Source organism: Ammospiza caudacuta, chromosome 3 (assembly GCF_027887145.1).
Source record: "Ammospiza caudacuta isolate bAmmCau1 chromosome 3, bAmmCau1.pri, whole genome shotgun sequence".
NCBI lineage: Eukaryota > Metazoa > Chordata > Aves > Passeriformes > Passerellidae > Ammospiza > Ammospiza caudacuta.
In genome coordinates this window covers 72,868,678-72,890,588 of record NC_080595.1, presented here as the reverse complement: position 1 = coordinate 72,890,588, position 21,911 = coordinate 72,868,678, and the positions used below count along the sequence as shown (strand labels likewise).

Below are 21,911 nucleotides of genomic sequence, written 5' to 3'. Positions count from 1 at the left end.
CCCGAGAAGTGTTTCACCAGGGAGGCAGGCCAGCCTGGCACGCACTCCATTTCCATGCAGCCTGTTGAACCCGCACTGCTGCTTGGGGGAGAGGGTGGGGCTTCGGGATTCACGGGAGCAATCAAGGAGAGGCCATGACCCAGCAATAACAACATCGCCATGGGGAAGGGAGGGGACCAGCCTTGGATTTCAGTCCCCTTTTGAAAGTGTGCTCTATGTACTTGACATCAAACATCTGTCAGAGAAGAAAACACAACGTCCTGGGAAGAGGACCAGGAGCCACATCTTCAGCTCCTGAACAAGTGCTCTGATCACTGGAAATACAGGATGACAGCATGAGGGAGGTGCTTAGACTTTTTCCTCCAGGGGCCACGTACGGGAGAAAATAATTAATTCTTTGGAGGAAGCGAAATAGGCCGTATTGGGCACCTGCTGTCAAAAGGAGAGGCCAGGCTGCAAGCCTGAGAAAAGGTAAATCCTTTCCCGCAGCCCTCATTCTCGTCACCTGATCCCCGATTAAATCCCCTGCTGGACAAGCGCGCCTTCTGCCTGCAGGTAGAGGGAAGCAGGGCTGTGAGAGGTAGTTGTTTTAGGGCTGTGCTGTGTGAGCACCACCCCAACGAAGCAAGGATCGAGGATGTAGCTCTGCACAGCACCTTGCGGGCAGGACAGTCACCTCGGGGACGTTTTTGGTCCCGCGAAGACAACCGACACTGACAACCGACATTGTTTCAGAGGTGTGGCTTCCAGGTCTCCCTCTCGGTGCCCTACCTCTAGGCATCTGACACACTGGAATGGCACACCTGGCTGCCAGACACGTACCCACTCGGTCCCTTCCCCTCCCTCCGCACACAGGTCTCCGCTGCCTCCAACTCACATCTGGAGGGCACCTGTAGCCTGGCACAACTTAGCTTTGAGACAAGGGGATCGGGGAAAGCCGAGACATGGTTTTGCTTGGTCCTCAGTGCAGCAGTACCTTCTGGCTGAGGCAATTTCCGTGCGAGCGCCGCAGCACCTAGAGGAAAGGCTTTTCTGGCGGCAGGGCTGCAGGCAGGGCCCGGAGCGAGGGGCAGCTCCGGGGAGGGGGCGCGGAGCCCGCCCGGACCCCCGCCCCGCGCCGCATTTTACTCGATTGTTTATTATTTTCCGAGGGGCGGCGGCGGGGCGGAGGCGCCGGCCAATGGGAGGTGTCGCTGGCCTGACGGGCGACGGGCGGCGGCCAATGGGCGGCGAGGGCGGGCCCCGGCGGTCACGCGCGGCCCCGGAGCATGACATCATTCAGTTCGCACGGCGCAGCCTAGCTTGGTGGGGGCGGGGCCGCGGCGGGGGCGGGCCCGGCGCGGGGGCGGGGATGCAGGGGGCGGGGCCAGCGCAGCCGCTCCCCCTCCCCGCGCCGTGTGGGAGCAGGAAGGTGCTAAGTTATAATGATGGAGTAATTAAGCGATAAGTGGGGCTAATTAACCCCACGTGGAGGGAACCGAGACGGGCTTAAGTGGACACGGCCGCGTTGCACAACGAGTCAGTGGCAGGGCAGAACAGCGTTTGGTCATTCAGACCAGCCCAAGCTAAGGGAGAGAGCTGTCTATCTTTACAAGTCAAAATTCTTTCATATAATCCAAGATTAATAATAATAATAAAAGCGGAATTTCTTGGTGTATCTCAGCAATTTGACTGCACCCTAACAGTATAAACTCAAAAAGTGCATGTACCCCCAAGTATTTAAAAATTATGAAGCAAGCCTTTGAGCAGTGTCAGCCTAAAGAGCAGTTTTTTTAAAGGGTTTAAAACATGTAATTAGTTTTTGCTTTTTCACCACCTCTTACCTTTCTTCCTGGCCCTCAAAGCACATTTGAATCACATCCATGGCACATCAGGAACTTGGCTATTGGTTTACAATGGAAGCTGAGATGCTCCTTCAATGGGGCATTAAGAAGAGGGATATCAGGGAAATACCAGTATTGCAGGCCTCATAAATAATGCTGAGGCTAACTTGAAGTGATCTTTAAATTGCTGTTCATCACTTCGGGGAAAATGTTATAGTTAGAAATCTGTGGCCTTCTTTGGCAAACCCATCAATTTCCATGGCACGATTTGGACCCTTGTTCTGTGTCTGCCAGTCAGCCAACCTTTCCATAACAACTGCGAAACCCATTAGCCAGTTTTAGCCAAACTCGACCAAAAAGTTAGTCTCAGGGTATGAATTTGGCTGGTTTCTAAATGACATTTCTTTCTAATCATCAGCATCCAGGTCGCTCTGAATCAGCCACACAGCCTATTGCCTGTTGCCCAGTCTGTGTTTAAAGGACACAGTAGGGAACTGTGGGAAGAACAAAAACACATAAAGGGAGCCACTCTCTCACGGTGTGACTGGGAGGGGCACACAGGGTTATTGCAGGGGACAAACCGCTCAGGGACCAGGCTGCAGGTGCCTTACCAAACAACCCCTGATATGCTTGTTTGTGTGAGGTCCACGCAGACAATGCAGCTGTTGTTTAACGTAAGTGCAATATAACATTCATTTACTGAGCGGCAGTACACTTCACAGGAGATGTCCATAATGCTGTACTGACAAGAAATTCCAGGTCTCCCAGCCCTCCATGCAACTTTATCTCCAACCCTGCTTCTGCAGTTAGGATATTTGTGTGAGAGGTGAAGCCAGAAATGTCACCTGCACTTCTCTAGCTGCCATGTGACTGTAACCCTGCCAGATCCATATAATGCAGACACCGTGATAGGCACAGGTTCCCCACATCAGCTTGAGTGGCCACAGTAGATAAAAGGAGAGGCAGATGCAGCCCTGCCCTAAAACACTTGCAGCCTAAGTAGGCAAAGTAAGTGAGCTGGTTTTCAAATGGCCTGAGGGCTGGCCTAACTTTATTCCTGTTGAAGTCAGTGATAAAACTCCTATAAATGGAGCCTTTTGGAAAATCCCACCCTTGGGGCATGAAAGTACTTAAAAGAGGAGACTGAAAATTGTGCAAGCTTTAGATTCAATTTTGATCGGTTTTTATGTGTATTTCAGAGGGCTAGCCATGGAATCACAATAAGCAGAGCTCCTGTGTCTTTCTGTTTTGCTCATGCACTTTTCATAAGCAAAATGTGTAGGAAAAATTATACTGTGGTTTTAATTACGCCCCTAAACTGCATTATCACGGGCACACACGTGCTGCATGGAGCTGTGAAGAACTGGTATCATGACGTGTGATAAAGGTTATGTGGCTGATATACCAGTGAATTCTGAAGAGGACAGATAATCTTGCTCAAGGCTGGCACACAGGTGATCTAGTTTTATTTCTCAGTTCTGGCATGGGCTTCCTGTATGACCTCAGTACAGTCATGTAATTGTTCAGTGCCTCAGTCCATCATCTTTTTAATAGGGTTACTACTTACTTATTTCCTTTCTCCCGCCCTCTCCTGCCTCACTTAGACTGCAATTCTGCCAGGGAGTGGAGCATTTCTTACCACGTGCAGGGCCTTCATCCAGTACAGTGAGACCTAATAGCAGTGCCTGTAGAGTAATGCAATGCCAATTAAATAAATAAATGAAGATGATAATATCATTTAGGACTAGATTTGCTGCTTGCAACCCAGCCCAAGGTCAAAGTGTTATGCTTCCCTGGAACCTCAGGATGTGCTCCACGTGGAGGTTTCCGCAGTGGTCAAAATCAGCCCCAAGCAGTAGCTAGTTTTGGGAAAGGGCTGAGCAGCAGTCACGGTTCACAGGCAGCTTTCTATGGCTAACTGCTGAAAGCCACAAGGAAAGCCTCCTTGGAGATGTGGTGTTGGACTAAGCATCTTCTCACCACGTCTTTTTGTCTGAACTTGGTTTCTGGCTCTTCAATGCCACTGTGGTTTTCCTCCCTACCAACTGCTAAATCATATACATGAATGCCAGTGTCACAATTGCAGAGTGGCTGCTGTCTTTTTGAGCTGCCTTGCATTCTTGTGAGGGCCATGTTACAACAAAAGCCATGGCAAGGCACTCAACATGGTGACCCAAAATGGAGTTGCAGCCATTATTTCCATTACTCGAACCTGCATTCATTCTGATTAATTCAGTGTCTCCTGGTACATTTAGATAACCAGGGGTTAATTGTATGCATACTGAAATGATGTCCCTTGTAATAAAATCACACTAAATTATTCCTAACTTCAGAGGCGTTTGAATTCAAAACCTAACCAGACCCTTAGGCCCTACTTAGCAGCAGTGTAAGGCACTGACTACGGATCAGGGCCTTGATGTTTTCTAATAAAATGGAATGGTTTTCAAATCTCTCTACTTGTCTATAATGCAATACATCAGGAATAGTTTGATTTGTCTGCTAATTCTATCCAGCAAAGCTTCAGAAGCACACTGCTTCTTGGTCCATGCTATTGTATCTTGTCTCAGAGACAATGCTACTGTTGGACTAAATCTAGTCCACAGTCTAGGTCTCTATCAAGCCAGGTGAGAACTGATACACAGATGTTGCCATGTGAAGTATTTATAACTACATCCATATTAATAGCTTTTATGTTCCTTGGTTTTGTGGGTCATCCCTTTACTCAACCCACAATTAAAATCTTCAAGCAAGCTACTTTAGAGGGCTTTCTGCTAGGGAAAGCCCCAAGGAGGAGGTACAGTGGCACTGTATTCACGTGTGGACATGTCTGAACATGTTCCTGGCATCACCCAACGGCACAATCAAAGTTTTCAAAGAATTACTAAATTCGACTCTATATTTTAAAGTTCACCAGAATAGCTCGTACACCAATAATTGATGACCAGTGAAAACAACTACAGAAAAGAAACAGGCCTAATACAACCCTCGCAGGGATTTACCGAGTACTTGGAGAGGCTTGAGCGCTTTCCCCTGGGCCGGCCGGACAGGGCTCTGCAGCCGCAGGGCGGGCGAGCAGAGAGGCGCTGCCCTCGCCAGGTGCCGGCAGCTCCTCCAGCCCGCCCCGCTCCGGCGGCTCCCCCCATCCCGGCGCTCCCGCCCCGTTGGGGCGGCTCCTGCGCGGAGCCGCCCGCCCGTGGGCGGGCCGTGCCGAGCCGTGCGGTTTGGTTGAGCCTCCTTGCGTGTGTCTATAACTTTGTGTTGCTGCCGGTGGTTGTTAGGAGGAGGGATGTGGAAGTCGGCGGCGAGCAGGGTGACAGGCTGCTCGGGCGGGCTGCGGCGGCGGACGGGCTGGGCGCGGGCGGATCGCTTGCCTCTCGCCGGCTGCTCGCAGGGGGAGCGGGCGCTCTGCCGTTTTCCCATCCTTCGCCTTTAAAGGGAAGGCTCTCTGGAGCTGAAGGCGCAGGAGCAGCAGGAACCATGCAGCAGCGCTGCTTCTTCCTCCCGTGAATTCGGATCTCGATTGCTGCCGGTTGTGGAGGTGGCTCTCGATCCAGCACCCCCCCGCCGCCTCCCCCCCCTCCCGATGTGGCTTTCCCTGCTTCGTCTTCCTGCGCTTTTTAAATGACTTAAGTGAAGGGGGAAAAACTGTCAAGATGGCAGCAGCAGGAGCAAGGAGGTTATGAATGTGGTGTTGATGCTGGAACAAAACCTATTCTCTTTGGCAGCCCTAGGGAGGGCTTAAAGCTACTGGACCTGTTGGAAGACTGGCGATTTGATTTGTTCCCGTTGTGTTTGCTTTTTCCCTGCAAGAAGGAGGATTTATTACTATATTTTTTTTTAACCGACCAGCCCCCAGGGTGGCCTTCTCCTGCCCCCTGCTCCGCCGGCTGTGAGATTTTGGGGGGTTGCTTGCGCGTGGCTTGGGGGCACCGCAAAGTGACAGGTTTACGCTAGTGTGCAGTTGGATGTATGCTAAGACTTCGGCTCCCTTTAGGGCGTTTTGAAGAAGGAAAAAGTCTTCGGCGCAACCCAAAGGACCGCTCTCCTTGCCTTCCTGCCGACGGAGGGCGCGAAGGACCACCCCCCCAAAAGGCAAGATATCTGCGGAAGCGACGAGGAGCGAGCTCGGAGGCGCCGGGGGCGTGAGGGGCTCCTCTCCCGGCTGGATACAGCGCGGTTCCCGCCGGAGCTACTTCTGCATCCGCATGGAGTGAAACATAAACAAACGCACACACGCACCGCGGGAGCGGCCGCCGCTCCGCCGCCGCGGAGGGCAGCGCCGCGGGCAACTCCGGCACCGCCCGGCCCGTGCTGCCGCCCTGCGCGGCCGCTCCGGCTCCTAATCTGATTTTTTTTTTTTTCCTCTCTCCCTCCCCTTCTCCCCCCGCCTCCCAGCCTCGGCGTGCGCATCGCCCGCGGGGAGCGGAGCTGGGAGCGCAGCGGAGAGGCGGCCAGCCCTTAGCGGAGCGCGGCATGCCCGCCCGGCAGCCTCCCGCCTGCTAGGCTCCCGTCGGCACCGAGGAGGCGGCGGAGGAGGAGCGGGGTCGGCGGCCGCCCGCCCGCCCCGTCGCAGCGCCCCGCAGCCGCCCGCGGGGGAGGCCAAGATGGCAGAGGCGTCGCCCCCCGCCCCGCTCTCGCCCCTGGACGTGGAGCTGGACCCCGAGTTCGAGCCGCAGAGCCGCCCCCGCTCCTGCACCTGGCCCCTGCAGAGGCCCGAGCTGCAGGCCAGCCCAGCCAAGCCCGCCGGCGAGTCGACCGCCGACGCCGCCTCCATGATCCCCGAGGAGGAGGACGACGAGGAGGAGGGGGGCGGCTCGGCTATGACCGTCGGCAGCGCGGCCCCCGCGGCCGGAGAAGCGGCGGCGGCGGCGGCGACCACCGTCGTGCCGGAGGAGGCGGCGCGGCTGCTGGCCCCGCTGCCCGGCGGCGGCCCGGAGGGGCCGAGCCTCTCTCCGGGCGGAGCGGCGGCGGCGGCGGCAGGCGGCGGGGGGCTGAGCGGGGGCCCGGCGGCGGCGCCGAGGAAGTGCTCGTCGCGGCGCAACGCGTGGGGCAACCTCTCCTACGCCGACCTCATCACCCGCGCCATCGAGAGCTCCCCGGAGAAGCGCCTCACTCTCTCCCAGATCTACGACTGGATGGTCCGCTGCGTGCCCTACTTCAAGGACAAGGGCGACAGCAACAGCTCGGCCGGGTGGAAGGTGAGGCGGGGTCCCGGGGCCGCGGCGCTCCCGCCGCGCCGCCCCGACCGACGGGCGGGCTGCCCCTGGAGGATGCGGCCGCGGAGCGGGGTGCTGGCGGCTCGCCCCGGCAACAGCCCGCCGGGCGCTGGTGCTGGTCGTGCTGATGGTGGTCGTCCTGTCGGCTTTGGTTTTTTTAAAGAGAGAGATTATGGAAAGTTTTGTCTCTTTCCTGTTGCTGTGTACGGGCGGTGAGGGCTATTGGCTCTGGGGGCAGAGTACACGCTGGAGCGGAGTTGAGTTTTGTGATGCACGAGCACATAAGCAGGGAAAGAGAGAGGAAGAGAGAGAAAGAAAAATGAAAAATATTTATAAAGTGTGTGGGTTTTGTTTTGCCTTTTTTTTTTTTAAGTTATGGTAACAGCAGAGGTAACTCATGCTGGAAACGAGCAGAATTGCTTTTATGTATGGTCAGTCTGCGTCTCAAAGCTCAAATACAGAACGACTTTATTCTTTTTGTCAAGGAAACCCGCAGTTTTTTGCCCATGTGTTCCTCAAAAGCAGTAGAGGGAAATTCGGATTTTTTCATTTCTTCATAAAGTTAATCAAAGCATGGAGTTATTGGCTGTTGAGCCCCTGGAATGCTTGGTTTGCGATTCCTGCCTTGCCAGTGTATGAGAGCACCGTCTACTGATAGCCCAGCATTTTCTGTCCAGCACTGCGACAGTGAGCAGCTAAGAGTACTACGGTTTTAATAAGTGAGGGGGAGAAAAAATTCTGGTTTTGTGGCTTGTTTACTCAGCGCGTGCAAAAGCACGTTGCAGGCAGGCAGGGTTTTACCCTCAAGAAAGAGTCTTATAAGGCCTACCAGGAGCCAGAACTGCACGTAAAGCACATTTGAAGTGATTTCCAGAGCTGCCTTTTTTTTTTTCTTCTCGTTTTCCTGGTCATCTGTCAGCGTCTGTTGGATGCCAAAATGTCACGTACTTGGAGCTGTACAGAAATGCAGGTGCTCCTTGACGGCGATACTGTTTGCAGAAGGAAATCCCGGCAAGGTTCAGTTGCTGCTGAGGGCCGATACTAGCGGCGTCTGACACTGAGTTTTTGTGTGCATGGCTGAAGGTGAATTTGCCAGCAAGTTCAATGCTTTTACAGAGAAATTAAATTTTGTAATGGAATCTATCCAGGTTGGATCAGGTGATAACTTTCAGTATACAAATTGGTCAGAAATACTGTACAGATTAAACATTTCTGGCAGTTTCTGTACTAGCAGCCCTGTCTTGTGTTTTGCTGCCTGAGTAGGACTTGCTGCTAGGAATTGAAGTGTGGCTGTATGATTTTTACCTTCCAAATGAAACACAGGAGAGGAAATATTTAGTTGACAGACTTGTCTCAGGCTTGGGAAAATACAAACACAAAGTTTATCTCTGGCATAGCTAGTTGAAGACAAGGCTTTTAAAACCACACATTCTATTTACAGCTTTTGTGTCTGTATTAGGTGTTGAATTTTTTTGATCCGACTTTACAAGTGTGATGCAGAGTGTGATAAAGGGTTACAGAAGCAGTGGCTTTAGATGTCAGCTGTGTTGACAAATCCAGCATTTTTATCTGGTACTTTGAATTTTCAGTAAATTCTCAGTATCTGATTCAAATGAAGATTTACCTAACAGTGGGGCTGGCACTGTATTGAATTTGGTGGCAAAATTCCTTTTCACTTTCGCAGAAGCAGAATCTGGGCCATAATATGAAGTGCTTGCATTGATTAGTATCCTTAATACCGTCACAATTTTTCTGACAATTTATACTGTTAATTTGATATTGATTCCTTTGCTAAGCAGCATTAACTGGTACTTGGAGCTAATTAAAATGTTAAAAACTTGGATCTCTTGAGATTCTTCTGTTATAATTTAGCTCAGAAGTTTCTCTTAAGCCTTTGGGATGACCTTTCTCAGGAGATGCAGGCACACTGGTAGCAGCAAATTCTGTCTCTGATGATTGTGAGCAGTCTCTGAAGTTAGGGTAAGGCATTTGGTCACGTTAACGGTGGGTGCAGTTGTGTGTAGGTGGTAGGGGCATGCTGGAAGGGGCAAAGGGGAGGTCAGGAGCTAATAATAATAATTTGCCAGACATCTAAAACTGGAAAATGTAATTCCTTAGTAAGGCTAGGATTTCTTTTTCAAGTGCGTATATGTTCAGAAGAGGACTACTTCAGTTTCTTGGCTGGAGAGTAGCTTAATTTGTACAGGGGCAACACTCTTACATCTTAGTCTCCTGATGTTAAAACACATTGTACCTTATTTATCATCTTTGTTTCCTTCACAGGTAATGAATACAACTCTTCAGGAACTAATGTCACCTTTTCACATTAGACTTCTTCAGATCGCTAGTTACACCGAGACTTTAAATGAACAGAAGATAGTTCTGTGTTAGAAGGCTTTCATCTTAATTTAGAATATTTTTACACAGCTAAATTAATTGTTGAAGGCAGTAAGCTCATTTAACAATATTCTGCTCTGCTGCTGAGTGGGAAAATTGTTATTTTAAACAAAGGGAAAAAGATAACTTGGTCTTATTACCTTATGTATTATTATATATCAAATATTAATACTGTTTCCAGTGAGATGTGCCAAACACCATAATCCATAAACATAGCCAGGATTATTCTCCTCAAACAATTATTTTAAGAGCTGTAAATTAAAGTTACAACTATCACTTTTTCTTTTCTTCTTTTTTTTAATTTCCCTGGCTAGGGCATTAAAGCAGAAGTGAATTATTTCAGATGTGGTTAGGAAGGCATATATTACTTTTCCGGTAATTCGGATAAGGTTTGCCCAACACACCCCCCCATCAATCTCCTTTGCTTCCCCCTCCCCCTGGCCCCGGTGGGACACTGGCTAAGCTAACAGTGCCTGAAGCTGACTGGGGCAGCAGTGTACGGCGCAGTGCTGCAGAGGTGCCGCGCTCCGACACTCCTGTGTGCCGCAGGCTGCCCTGCTTGGTACAATCCCACACACTTCCAGACCACTGGAGAGGGTTTCCATGCACGTTCCGGTATTGGCTTCTGTCTTGAATACTTAGGGAAGGTCGGTATTTATGTTCGTCATCACCGGAGGGGGGAACAGATCCGAGGGTGAGCTGGTTTCACCCTTGTGAAATTCGCTGTGCCAGGTGACTGTTCCAGGTACTTCACAGAGCTCCTTGATGACTAGATCTTTCCTCATTCAGGTATCTGTTACCCAATCGAAGTCCTGCAGTCACAAAACTAGTGTGCTGACTTAAAAACCAAGTTTTATCTTGCAGGTATTTAAGGTGAAGCACTCACTTCCCTCAGTAATCTTGAAATAAGAAACTGGAAAACCTTTCGGTCCATGTACATGGTAGAGATGCCCAATTTCACTACAGTTTAAGTAATTCCGTACCTCTTCCCACAATGTTATTTTGTAATTTCTTGAGCACTATCTTGTGAAAGTCTTTTCTACATGGAGAGTACACTAGGGGGACTATTTTCCTCTTTGTTAAGCGATATGGCAAGACTATGAGTCTCATCCTTTATACAGAGATACCAGCAGTTCCCAAATTTAAATGTAGCTGATTTGCTTTGAATTGTTTTTCATATCAGAAGCCTATTCTGTTTTCCACCTGTTGTATTCATCTTCCCCATAGAAGATAAGCACTAGCTGCTGGGATATTTACTTTGAAGGGGCGGTTTTTGTAAACTTCATAAATTTCTTACCATGTTTTATTGGCCAGTATGTACCAAAGGGCTGCAGTCCCTTTGGTGTACCAAATGCATGAGTCTCTTCTGTAATTACTGAAACTTGAAAAGGCTTGAGAAATTTGCCAGTGATGTAGACAGATGTCTAAATCTGTTAGCCAGATGCTGATATGCAAGATGTGTTGGACTCTTTTTATCATCTTCTTGCAAAGATGTGAGAAGGAAGTAACACCACGCTTTCTTCTTACTTCTCCTTCTGTGGACTGACACACAATGTCTTCATCAGGAGTGGCAACATAAAACTGGAGTCTGCGTCAGTTTCTTTTTTTCCTCTATTGACTTATAAACTTCTTTTCTTTTTTATTTATTTTTGGGTTCTGTTTCCCAATTAGCTGCTAGCAGGAATATTTTTTTCAGCCTTCTATTATTTTTTTAATATATTTTTGTGTTGCCTTATTCATCTGTACAGAAGGGTTTGAGTTACAAGCTGTAGCCTGATTATTTTAAGTTTTGACCTACCAAGGAGAGCATGGATTTAAGCACGTGAATGGATCCTTGGGACTTCACTGGGATTACTTGTGTGCTTAAACTTGCTGCTTAAGCATCTTACCTGATCAAAGCCTTACTATGTTGTGCTTTAACAAAATACTCAGAAACATTTGTAAGTGACTTTTGTGCTGAGCAGTGTAAGAGATGTGTGGTTCCAGCGGTTGAAACCACCAGATAACAAATGTCTTACATCAAAGAGGAGTGTACTGTAGTAGCACAGTAACAAATGACTTTTTAAACTTTCCAGTAGAAACCATATGTAGGTATTGGCACATATTGTTATTTCATATCTGTAATGTACATCAGAGATCTCACTTTTCCCCAGCTCATGCAGGCAGGTGACAGCTATTACAGCAGTGAGAGAGAGACCAAGTAAATAGCTCTCCCAGAATCACTCTCATTGTTGGTCCACAGTGTGACAGTGAGGAGCACCTCTGCTGAAGGACTTGTTAAATGCAGACAGAAACACATCACCTTGGTGAATGTGTTCAGGTGGTAAGAATCACAGGCTCTGATGAACTCAAATTTTGATGCAAATGGGAAACTTCCAATCAATGATGATGTGGTATTGCTGGATAGTTATCACTGCCAGGTAGACCTGCATGATAAATGCTGGAATTGATGTCCCTCCATCATTCAGATACAGAAGGTTACCTAAAACAGTCATGCAGCAATTGACATTGTCTGTAATAGATCGAATAGTGTCAATATTAGTACATATTTAAAATTTGCGCATATTTAAAATAGGAAGCTTGAGACTCAGAGGTTGGCTTCTCCTCTTACCTGTGTGTTTGAAAGTACGCATTTAATGCCAGTAAAAATTAAATCACCTTATGGCAGCTATATCTGATGTATTGTACTGGCTTGAACAAACACTGTCTGAGACTGAGGCCAGGGAGGAGAAATGTCCTGGCACTGCTGCCCTGGGACATCCTGCCTCTGCTCGGTGTTGTCCTGGTGAAGCGAGCGGTGTCTTACTCTCGAGGCCATTTTGTATTCGGGTCATTTTGGTGGTGCTACACTACTTTGCTGTAATCCTGGGAGATTAGGGGAGGCTGGGCACGTGCTGGTGCATTTAGAAAGGCGAGTGATTAGGGTTAGCTGTGTGGTTTTGTGAAAGCTCTTTGTGCTGATGTGGACAAAGTAGCAGCCCAGAGTGGAAGGTAGGCAGCTCTGGGGCAGCCCCCCTGCACCCTCCCGCAGTGGCTGGGTGGGTTTCAGCCAGCTCGCCTGTGGTGCGTGGGGTCAACAAGTGTGAAACCACCCCAGAAAACTACAGTGGGTGTGCTGGCTTCAGAGGGAGGCCGAAGGGATTGCCTTGGAGATAGGGAACACTGAGGATAAGCAGCCAAAGCATTTCTCTAGGTGGCAGCCTCCTAAAGGTGCCCTGCTAGATTTTGGCAGCCAGCTGTTTTGCGTGCAAGTATGGAAAATCTTTTGTGAGGATTGTTTCTTATTTGCAATGCAATTAAACCCAGTCTTGGTATAGTGGCGAATTGCCAAAGGAGAAACTGAAAGTGTTTCCTAATGCAAGTTGCTACTTAGACTAAAGTCTCTGCATGTTCTTGTTTCTCTCTCACTTTTTTCAGAAGCCTTACTTGACTACGCTGTCTGTCACAGAAAATGTGCCCAAGGGCAGCATTACAAAATGGCAATATTAGTTTGCTTTAGAGGCAAGGAGCCCTCCTCTTTTGGAGGTACTCTGTCTGGAGAAATGCAAGCTGTGAGCATCCTCCCTGTTGCTGATCTGTTCCTCTTGCCATGGAAAACTGCTATTTTCAAATTGGCTCTGGAAAGGGGCACAGCTTGGCCAGGTCCTGGAACAGAAGGTGCGTTCAGGTCCTGCACACAGTGACAATCCTGATAAAGGCCTGGCCGATAGCAGCACTCAGGGAGTGCAGGGAATTTTTGATGTGGCTTTTCTTGGGACTGACAGTATGTGCGTAGTGCAGCGGTTCAGGAGCAAAATGAAGTGTTCGAGTAATGTGCATAGTCATGCAGTTTTCTGTACTGCTGGCTCAGCACACCATGAGTTAAGTGAAGATTATGCTTAACCTTTTATTTGCTCTTCTTTTTGTGCTTCTACAAACTTAGACTGTTCTGTTACAATTTCCTGAGCGTTGCCACACACCAAGCTTGGAAAATGAGGTGCGTTTAGCCAATTTATGGCCTGACATATGTTAATTAACATTAATTACCTGCTTGAATAGTCCATTTAGCACTTATTATTAAAAAGTGGCTTGTCTACAGAAGGGGATTTTCCTTCAGAGTGAGATGTTTTGTTCTAACTTGCTTCAGGTGAAGTCAGGTTGGGGTATCCCGTGCTTCTCTGCATGACTGTACCAGTTTCCTGATGTTCTAGTTGTGCATGTGGGATACAGTTGTACCACTCATAGGCACCAACTCTTTACCATGTGTATTTGGCATTTATTTGACAACAGTTTAGCTTCCCAAGCAAGCTAGCATGTTTCCAAGCATTTTCTGCTAGTGGTGGATACCGCTCTTGCTCATCTGGTTGAGGCAGCAGAGGAAGAGCCATGCTTCTCAGCCTGCCAGGAACTGCAGGGGCATCTGGAGTCCTGTGGTGATGTGACCCCAGCACCTTTGGGGTGAAGGAGTAGGAAAAGCTCAGGTGTGCAAGGCTGGAGAGGGTATGTAGGGGTTGCTGGGGCACGCCGTGGTGCCTTGCAGGGACGTCATCTTCTGCTCTGTGTGGAGGAGGATGATGGACCTTAGGGCTCCTGCAGCCATTGAGAACAGGACACTGCTGGAGTGGAGCGTGATCTCCGACAACAGCAGGAGTCTTGCTGTATTCATCAACTACATTAGCCAAGTTATCTCCTGGGCAGTGTGTTGAGTAAAGGTTGTCGCAGATCATTGGTCTAAAACCTGTGAGGGTAGTAAGAACCAGAGAGGACGTGTTAGATATCCAAATACCAATATTAAAAAAAAAAAATCTTTGCCTCAATTCCCCATATCCCAGTTTCTCATTCCTGTCTTTGGAGACTCCAGGGATGTTATGTCCTGCTTCACCTTCTCCATCCTTCCCACTTGTAACACCAGTGGGAGGGTTGCATGTTACACTTCTGTGGGAGGTAGAGGGCTGGCTTGTAGCTGGCAGTTTTGGCTGGGGATACAGCTAGATGATTGGTCTTCAGGACTGATGAAAAGCAAGGCCAGTACAGTGTGAGGAGTTGGGAACAAGTGAGTGATTGCATCCATGCTCTGCCTCATCCCTGGGGTGGAATAGCAAGGGAGCTGCCTTCCAGTAGGGCTAGAGAAGAGCACTGCTTTTTGCCAGCGTGCAAAAAGCAGAGTTCTCCTGGTGGTGTGCTTGGCTGTGAAGTCCAGGAGGAGCCCCTCTTGCCCTGCAAAGCCAGAGTCCTTTCTTTGGGCCCCCCACCTTGCACATTTGCTCAAGGATTGATATGCTTATAATGCTGTTTTGCGGGGAATTTGAGGGAGGTTGGGAATTAGTAGCATTGATGTGTTTTTAATAACTCTGTGTGTGTCCTACCTGGACTTTGCTTACAGGGCAATGTTCTGTATCTATATGCTGATACCTATTAAAAATCAAGGCTGTTTAAATACTTTTTCAAATACCTTCTTAAGCTTTCACAGACAGAGAAATGCCCTTCTGTGGATTTGTACTAGTAAAGAAATGCCTTGTGAAAATTAGCTCTTATAACAGATTTGTGCTAACAAATTAAATGGATTGCTTGCTCTATCACAACATGCTACATACTTTAGAGCTGAATTATGGAATGCTGGGTTCTCACATGAACATGTTTATTTGGCAGGGTATTATTTTGCTTTTCTTTATTATTTTTCCCCTGATGGTGAAGTTTCTACTCACTGCATGTAAAGAGAGGTGTGAGAAGGGTGCGTGCTGGTACAGAAGTGTAGAGGCAGCCCACGGACCATTGTTGGAGGAGCTGGTGGAGGAAGGACCAGTTGAAGCAAGGACAGCACTGTGTGGCACCAACAGCTTGTTGTCAGGGCCCCTGCAGTGTGTGCCCCCAGTTTTGGGGGTCAGGAGGCCGTGGGTGCAGGGCTGTGCCTGTGCAGCCCAGGGCTGCTGTACGCCCGGGTGCTGCCCTGGTCAGGTGCGCTTCCGTGGGGTGACTCACTGGATCACGCCACTCCTGCGTCCCTTCACACACTGCCCCTGCTGGGCTGAAGGGTGGGTCCCTGCTGACGTCTCCACGCCAAAACCCAGTTGAGAGCTCTGGAATGAGGGCAGGAGGGAGGACTGCTGCCAAAGAAGCCATTTTCTTCCTTTGACAGCTACCTCTCAGGCTGCCTTCACACTCTGTGTCGGGCTGTGGGTCTGCCTGGGGTTCCTCACAAGCCAGCTCTCAGCCTTGCAGTGTCTTCAGGCCAGCCTGACTCCCCATCCCTGGCCTTCCAGTTCTTTGTCTCTCTCTAGGGAGCAGCGGAGGCCATGGCACTCCCGGGACTGTGATCAGTGGGTGGGACTCAGTGCTAGGAAAGAGTTTTCAGCAGGTTTGCTGGCTCCTGAGTCATGTGAGCAGAAAAGGGCAGGTCTGGCTGCTTGCCAGGACTTGAACAGGGAGGTAACATCTGCTTATCCCAGCCCTAGAGGAGTGGGAGACCACAGATAAGTCAGGAGACTGATGAGGACAGCGTGCTGTGGGAGGACAGATAGAGGAACACCCAAAAACATCAGGATGTGTCTGCTGGGGCTTCACTCTGTGTCGTGGTGCCGCGACTGCTCAGCTGGGAGTGGGAATGAAGAAGCGTTGGCATGGATGTGGGTTTATGACCGTGCAGCTTTCATGGGTAGATGAAGTAAAGAGGGCAGGTCTGAGTCTCATCCCTGCTAAAGGCTGTGTCAAGGCAGGAGCACACATTTGCATTAGTGCTAGACAGACTCAAGCCAGCAGTGCCAAAAATCCTGGTTGCAGCTCAGCCTGAGCCCCGTGTGAGGACTGAGTATGACCAGGGAGCGTTAGTAACAGTGTCATACTTAAGTAAACCAAGCTTTGTTTAAAAATGTATTTATTACCTAGTAATATCTAATACAAGCTGCTTTCCTAGTCTAGACAGTCAGCACTTCTGACTCTGGAGACCATTTGCCCTTATAACTTAGTGTTTTCTCGTGCTATATCATGTTGGTTTCTATGCTTTTTTCCAAAATAGGTTGCAGAAGAATAAATGTATTATTCTAAAGAAATAATTTTAGGATATGGGCTGAACTCCAGGGCCATATTTGTTTTGTCTAGAATGTGGACTGAATTGTCTTGATATGTACTCACATAGCAGTTCTTTTAAATCCTGCTCTATCTAGGGTTTTTTCTCTCCACACTATCTCTTCAAACACCTTTTGCAGTTCTCCAAAGACACAAAAGACACATTGTGACCAAGGTTAACTCCACTTTCTTACTTGAAATTTGCAGTGTAAACATACCTTTAAATGTGAGACTTAATCCAGATCAAAAGTTTCCGACTTTGTGTGAACCCCAGTCTTGTGTAAATATATTTGCTAATACTTCATGGAGGATTTATCAGTTTCATGTATTAAGTTCTAGATATGCTTTAGTAAATAAAATTTGGCATCTGACAAGTGAGAACAGTGCTCAAGAAAGAATGTCTTATTGTGAGTGTTTCACAAGCTCTCACATTATCACCACTTTTGCTGACTGGTTCTGTGCAGACAGCAGTGATGTGGTTTCCTGAAAGCCTATAACTTACTGTTTGTTCTGCACAACTGCTCTGAGCCTTGACTAATTTTCAGAGAATGTTTTTTTTTCAGGAATTTGTACAAGAAGGTGATGCCAGTTCAAGTCGTGTCCTGAGATGCTTGTAAGCTGAGATGTGGAGCTGCTGTCCCTGCTTTTGTGCAACATGATCTATTGTGCCTGAGAGTTTCACTGTATGGGGGAACTCAAAACCGTTTGTGTGAGATGTCAGGTTTCAGGGTGAATGGTGCTTCTTTAAGTATGCATCAAGACCTACAATGGGAGGCTGCTGACCCTTGTATGCCTTTGTAGGACAAGAACCTTGGCGCTGATAATGATGCTGAGGAGCTGTAAAAACTCTGAAGCATTTTTTGAATTCGAAGCCTCAGCCGAGTATAAGTGGGCTACATGTGAAATCTTCGATTTGCAAATGGCAGTCATGTCAGAGCTCTGCATGAATTGGGCCAGAGGTTTCCAGCCTAGTTTGTGCAGCAGCCAAAAGCTCTGACCTAGTATTATGTTCATCATGATGTTGACAGTGTGATTTTCACTTCCCATGGCATGTTGAGATTTATTTCTTGCCCCAGTAGCTCTCGCATCCTGATTCATACACGGCAAAAATACTTCTGATTAAATTGTGCTAGAAGGTTTGCATGCTTGGGGTAGGAGAGAAATTTTTTATGAGGAACTGTACTATATAAAGCTATGGGGAGGGGAGCTGTGGTGCTTAGGAAGGTGTTTGAAAATCAGCAGTGAGGCCGTTTTCCATACAAAGAAAAGGGGAATTGTGTAGTCCATAAGGTAGTGGCATACGGGACTGGGAGGAGGAAGGATTCTCTGAGCTAGCAGTAGGGTGTAAATCAACCTGATGTATGTTCAGAGACATCTGATGTCTACTGGGCCTAGTGGGGTAGCTCAAAGCAGGTGGAAGAAGCATATTGTTTACCTAATTAGAAACATAAATAAAATCTTTCCAACGTTCTTCTAAATTAAAATGCATTTGAAGCATATGTTAGACTTCTCACATCCAGGAAAGATCTCTTAAAACCCCGCCGTTCCTTGTGGAGGCTGTTTCTAGCCCACTTTCTGCAGGGCTCTGCCAGGTAACAAGTGTTCTTGGTTTGGAGATGGAGTGGGATGTGCATTAGCAGCTGGAGAATGCTGGGGTTCTTCCTGAGTGTACCTGTACTCCTTTTTAATCAGAGGGAAAAGGCCTGTTGGTTGAGATGATAGACCAGGAAATTGGAATAACAAAAGAAAATTATCATTGTTGAAATACTTGAAGACAGGATTTCACCTTTGTATTTATTGAGGAGTCAGCGATGGTGGGAAGCAGGGCCTGGGCTGCAGTGCCGTCAGAGCAGCTTCGTATCTCCAGTGTATTTTAGACACCAAGGAGACAAAGATGATGCTAATTGAAAGAGAAACTACTTAACTGCTTTGTATTATGTGTGAAATGAAGGGGGAATAATGCTGATTGAATGACCTATTTTGACTTTCTCAGTATAATATGTTTAATGTTTTAGTCTTTTTCTGGACAGTGAATTATAATTTTATCAAATCCTACTGGAAATTAATATGTTGCTGGGGAAAGTTATTTTATCCTCGCAGTTTCAACTGCAAAGTTACATCTTGCCACTTAACTTGGTGGCAGGAGTTTTCTCTTTCAGCTGGAAAGGGCTTTTGCCATGCAACACAGCGACAGTAGTACTTTTTGTTTTATACAAAATAGGGACCTGTCAGGAGGAATATAAAATAGGGCACTGAAGTAGTCCAATTTAGAAGGAGAAAGGGCATAAATCTCCACCTCTCTCTGATGACAGAAGGCCAAAGTACAGCAGAAATGTTTCCCTGCTTGTAAAATGCCAGATGCCAAATGTAAAATACCAGAGAGGTTGTGCTGTTAAAGGCACAGCTGTATCTAGCATCCTTACAAGTTTTTCAGCCTTATTTTCAATATGTAAGGGGGTTCTTAGACAATGAAGCAGCTCTGTTAGGGTCTTCTCAGCTTATTGTGCAGTTACAGAAATTATTTGCTGTCTTGGACCAGTGTCAAGCAGAATAATACTGAATAAGTCCCAAATGAATGTGGGTGGTGAAAGGAGAAAAATAATTTCAAATAAAGAGAGGCATTATCAGCTGAGCAGCCAGTGTTGATCCTATGGTGCTGAAAAATGAAAGCAGGAAAAAGGCGCTTTCTTATGAAGAATGGAAATTTTCTGAAAAGTCTGCTCTGACCAGAGTTTGGTATTCTACTTAAACTTGCAGCAAATTAGCATTGGTGCAGCAGTGCTGTGAAGCACTGAGAGGGAGAACAGAAGTAGGAACTCCATAACTTGAGAGAATCTTCAGATTCCTTGTCCATTTTGGACTACGTGACCTGTAGTGTCACTTGCAGCTGCTGAATCCAAGAGTATAAATAGTGAAAAGAACAGTGATTTGTCCAGGATAAAATGTTCATTTTGGGTTTTTCCAACAGCTGTGTTGGGACTTAACCCTGGCAAAAACTTCTCACGTGTCATTGCTATTCAGGCTTGTAAGCATGTCGAATGACAATGTTCTCCAATTGAAAGTAAGAAAAGAGGGAAAAAGTATTAAATTGAGAAATAGTGTGTATTTGGTATCTTCTCAGCCTGAAGGAAAAACACTGCTTGAATTGTATGATAGCAGTTGTTTGAGAAATTAAATATGGATTTCCTTCAATTGTAGTTGAATCATGACATCTTACTAAATTTATCCAGCTTTGAGTGCCTGCTTTCTGGTTTTACATTTTTGTTGGTGGCTGTTGGTTGTGTTTGGTTTAAAAAAAAACCCAAAAAAACAACATTGCCACAGAGGTGGTATTTTCCTTATTTTTTGCAGGAAATTGTATCAGGTATCAGACCACAAATTCTTCTAGGTGATTACAGACTTGTGGGGGTCAGCAGCTTTCTCCCTAGAAGTACCATGAGGCAGTGGGTGGATTTGAGCAATGCCAGTGATGGGCTCTCCTCATTTTCTAGGAGCTGCCAGGGAGATTTTGCACGGTATAACCACAAACTGTAGATCACTGGAGTATCTCTGTGGATAGTTCTCACTATCTTCTGCTTGGCCCTTCACTGTTTAGTGAAGGGCCAAGCAGAAGAACTAAATATGAGCATTCTTTATTTATCCAAAAATCTGCACTGAAAAAAAGTATCAATATAAAAGTCAAGTGCTTGGGAAGTACAAAATGTCAGAAATGAAGCTTCCTCTAGCATTTGAAATTACTTCTCATGCCGGCTGTGACGCTGTTATTAGTAAGGAGCTCACAGGCTCCATCCACCCCCGCTCTCCTTGGTGGGCTGGATCCTTCAAGGAGTGCTCAGGGTTTCAGCTCGTCCCCTGTGCTCTCTGTGTGGGCCCTGTGCCATGGCTGTTGCACTTGGCTCTGAGTAAAGAAATACGCCCTTCTGGGTGTGCTTGTCTGTGCCTTTTGCCTCTTCAGTATCCATAGGCTTCCCTGATGAGCACTGTCCCAGCACCAAATATTCTCCCCTCCCCAAGCTCCTTACTATGTTCTCTCATCCCAGTCTCTTTCTCGTGTGATTCCCTGTCTTGCTCCAAGCATTCCTCCTTTTCCTGTGACCTTCCCCACCTCTGCCCACCACCACTTGTTTTCGTATCTGTTCTGCTTGTCCCTCTTGTCTGTTTTTTTTTTTCCCCAGCTCCCCATTCAACATTTCCCCCCTGCCCCAGGACTGTGTATTTCCTGTGTCTTGGTTGCCTATCCTAGACCACTTATCCTGTTCCTAATCCCAGTTTCAGTTCAGGTTTGTAAAGTTATTAGTGCTGAGGAACAAGCAGGGTTTTGTAGTAGGAAGTGTTGGACAATACAAGGTGTAGGTGGGGCTCACAGCACCACCTACAATTTAGAACACTGTTTATATTTTTAACTGATCCACCCTTAGGTAAGCAGTCCTGGTACTGTCAGTGTGCAAATCCTTAGTCATTGGGATAATCCTGTTCCTTCTGCCAATACTGGGTACTGAGAGGTTGCTCATTTGTGTAAGAGATGGAGGGTCCTGTCTCAGAGAGACTTGGATGTCTTACTTCTCTGTGGCCTGACCTAGACACCAACAGCATCTGAGATTCTACAATTCATGGGGCTACTGAGCTGTCCCTAAAGTATTTAATGGTATAGGTAGTAATTGCTCTTATTTCCATGGTGTGAGGGGCTGTTCCTTTTTCCTTCCTCATCTGTGAAAAGAGAGGAGACATTTGAGTACCTCACTAAAAATAGAAAAGATGGAAGGCATAGAAGTGCATGAAAGTGTACAGTCCATAGTCATAGCATATTCTGTGTCCTCCAGTAAGGACCCTCTGACTTGATGAATAGATTTAGACTTGAAAATATAATGATACAGCTGACCTTTTCTGATATTGCTTCATGGTTTCTTGTACCTTCTGCCTGTGATGCTGACTTCATGCCTGGTCTTCAGTGGTTCTGGTAAAATGCTTTCAAATCTAGAGAAGCTGATGGCAGTGGTTTTGTTATCAGAATTAGATTGAGAAACTCATACTGAATTGTGGTGCTAGCTAGACCAAGTCATTTATTGGTATGAATAACCCTGTGTTGACCTGTTAAAGAGCTTGGGCATAGAGTGTGTCATCCATGAGACTCTTGTTCCTTCATGATAGAAGTTCAAAACTTTAATCAGGTTAACAGGGTGTCCTGTCCTCTTTCCATTGCAATAAAGTGTGTGCAAACACACATTGCAACAAATAGTGCAAAGGCAAATCTAGCACGCCCTGCTTTTTCTCCTGCAGTTTGTTCTCTGCCACTGCTCCCCGAGCCACTCTGGCAGGGTGGTTGGCTGAGGGGTTTACTTGTGGTAGCTGATGCCTTTCAGGTGCAGTGCTTCATTTTCCCAGGCTATAGATAATGGCTGTTTAGACACAGCTCTCTGGGTCACGATGTATGGGG

The 21,911-nt window shown here is 47.4% G+C and overlaps 1 protein-coding gene across 2 annotated transcripts in view; it reads left to right on the top strand.

Annotated features, from left to right (window-relative positions):
* The first annotated feature begins 5,166 nt into the window (after window positions 1-5,166).
* Window positions 5,167-21,911, top strand: part of FOXO3 (forkhead box O3) — an 89,071-nt gene continuing 72,326 nt past the window's right edge. The window contains exon 1 of one of the 2 annotated variants that reach the window (XM_058800697.1): window positions 5,167-7,021. In XM_058800697.1, coding sequence (XP_058656680.1) covers window positions 6,428-7,021 — 594 coding nt within the window. In that variant the 5' untranslated portion in view covers window positions 5,167-6,427. The remainder of the gene's footprint in view (window positions 7,022-21,911) is intronic. The other variant, XM_058800696.1, reaches the window with a different exon arrangement.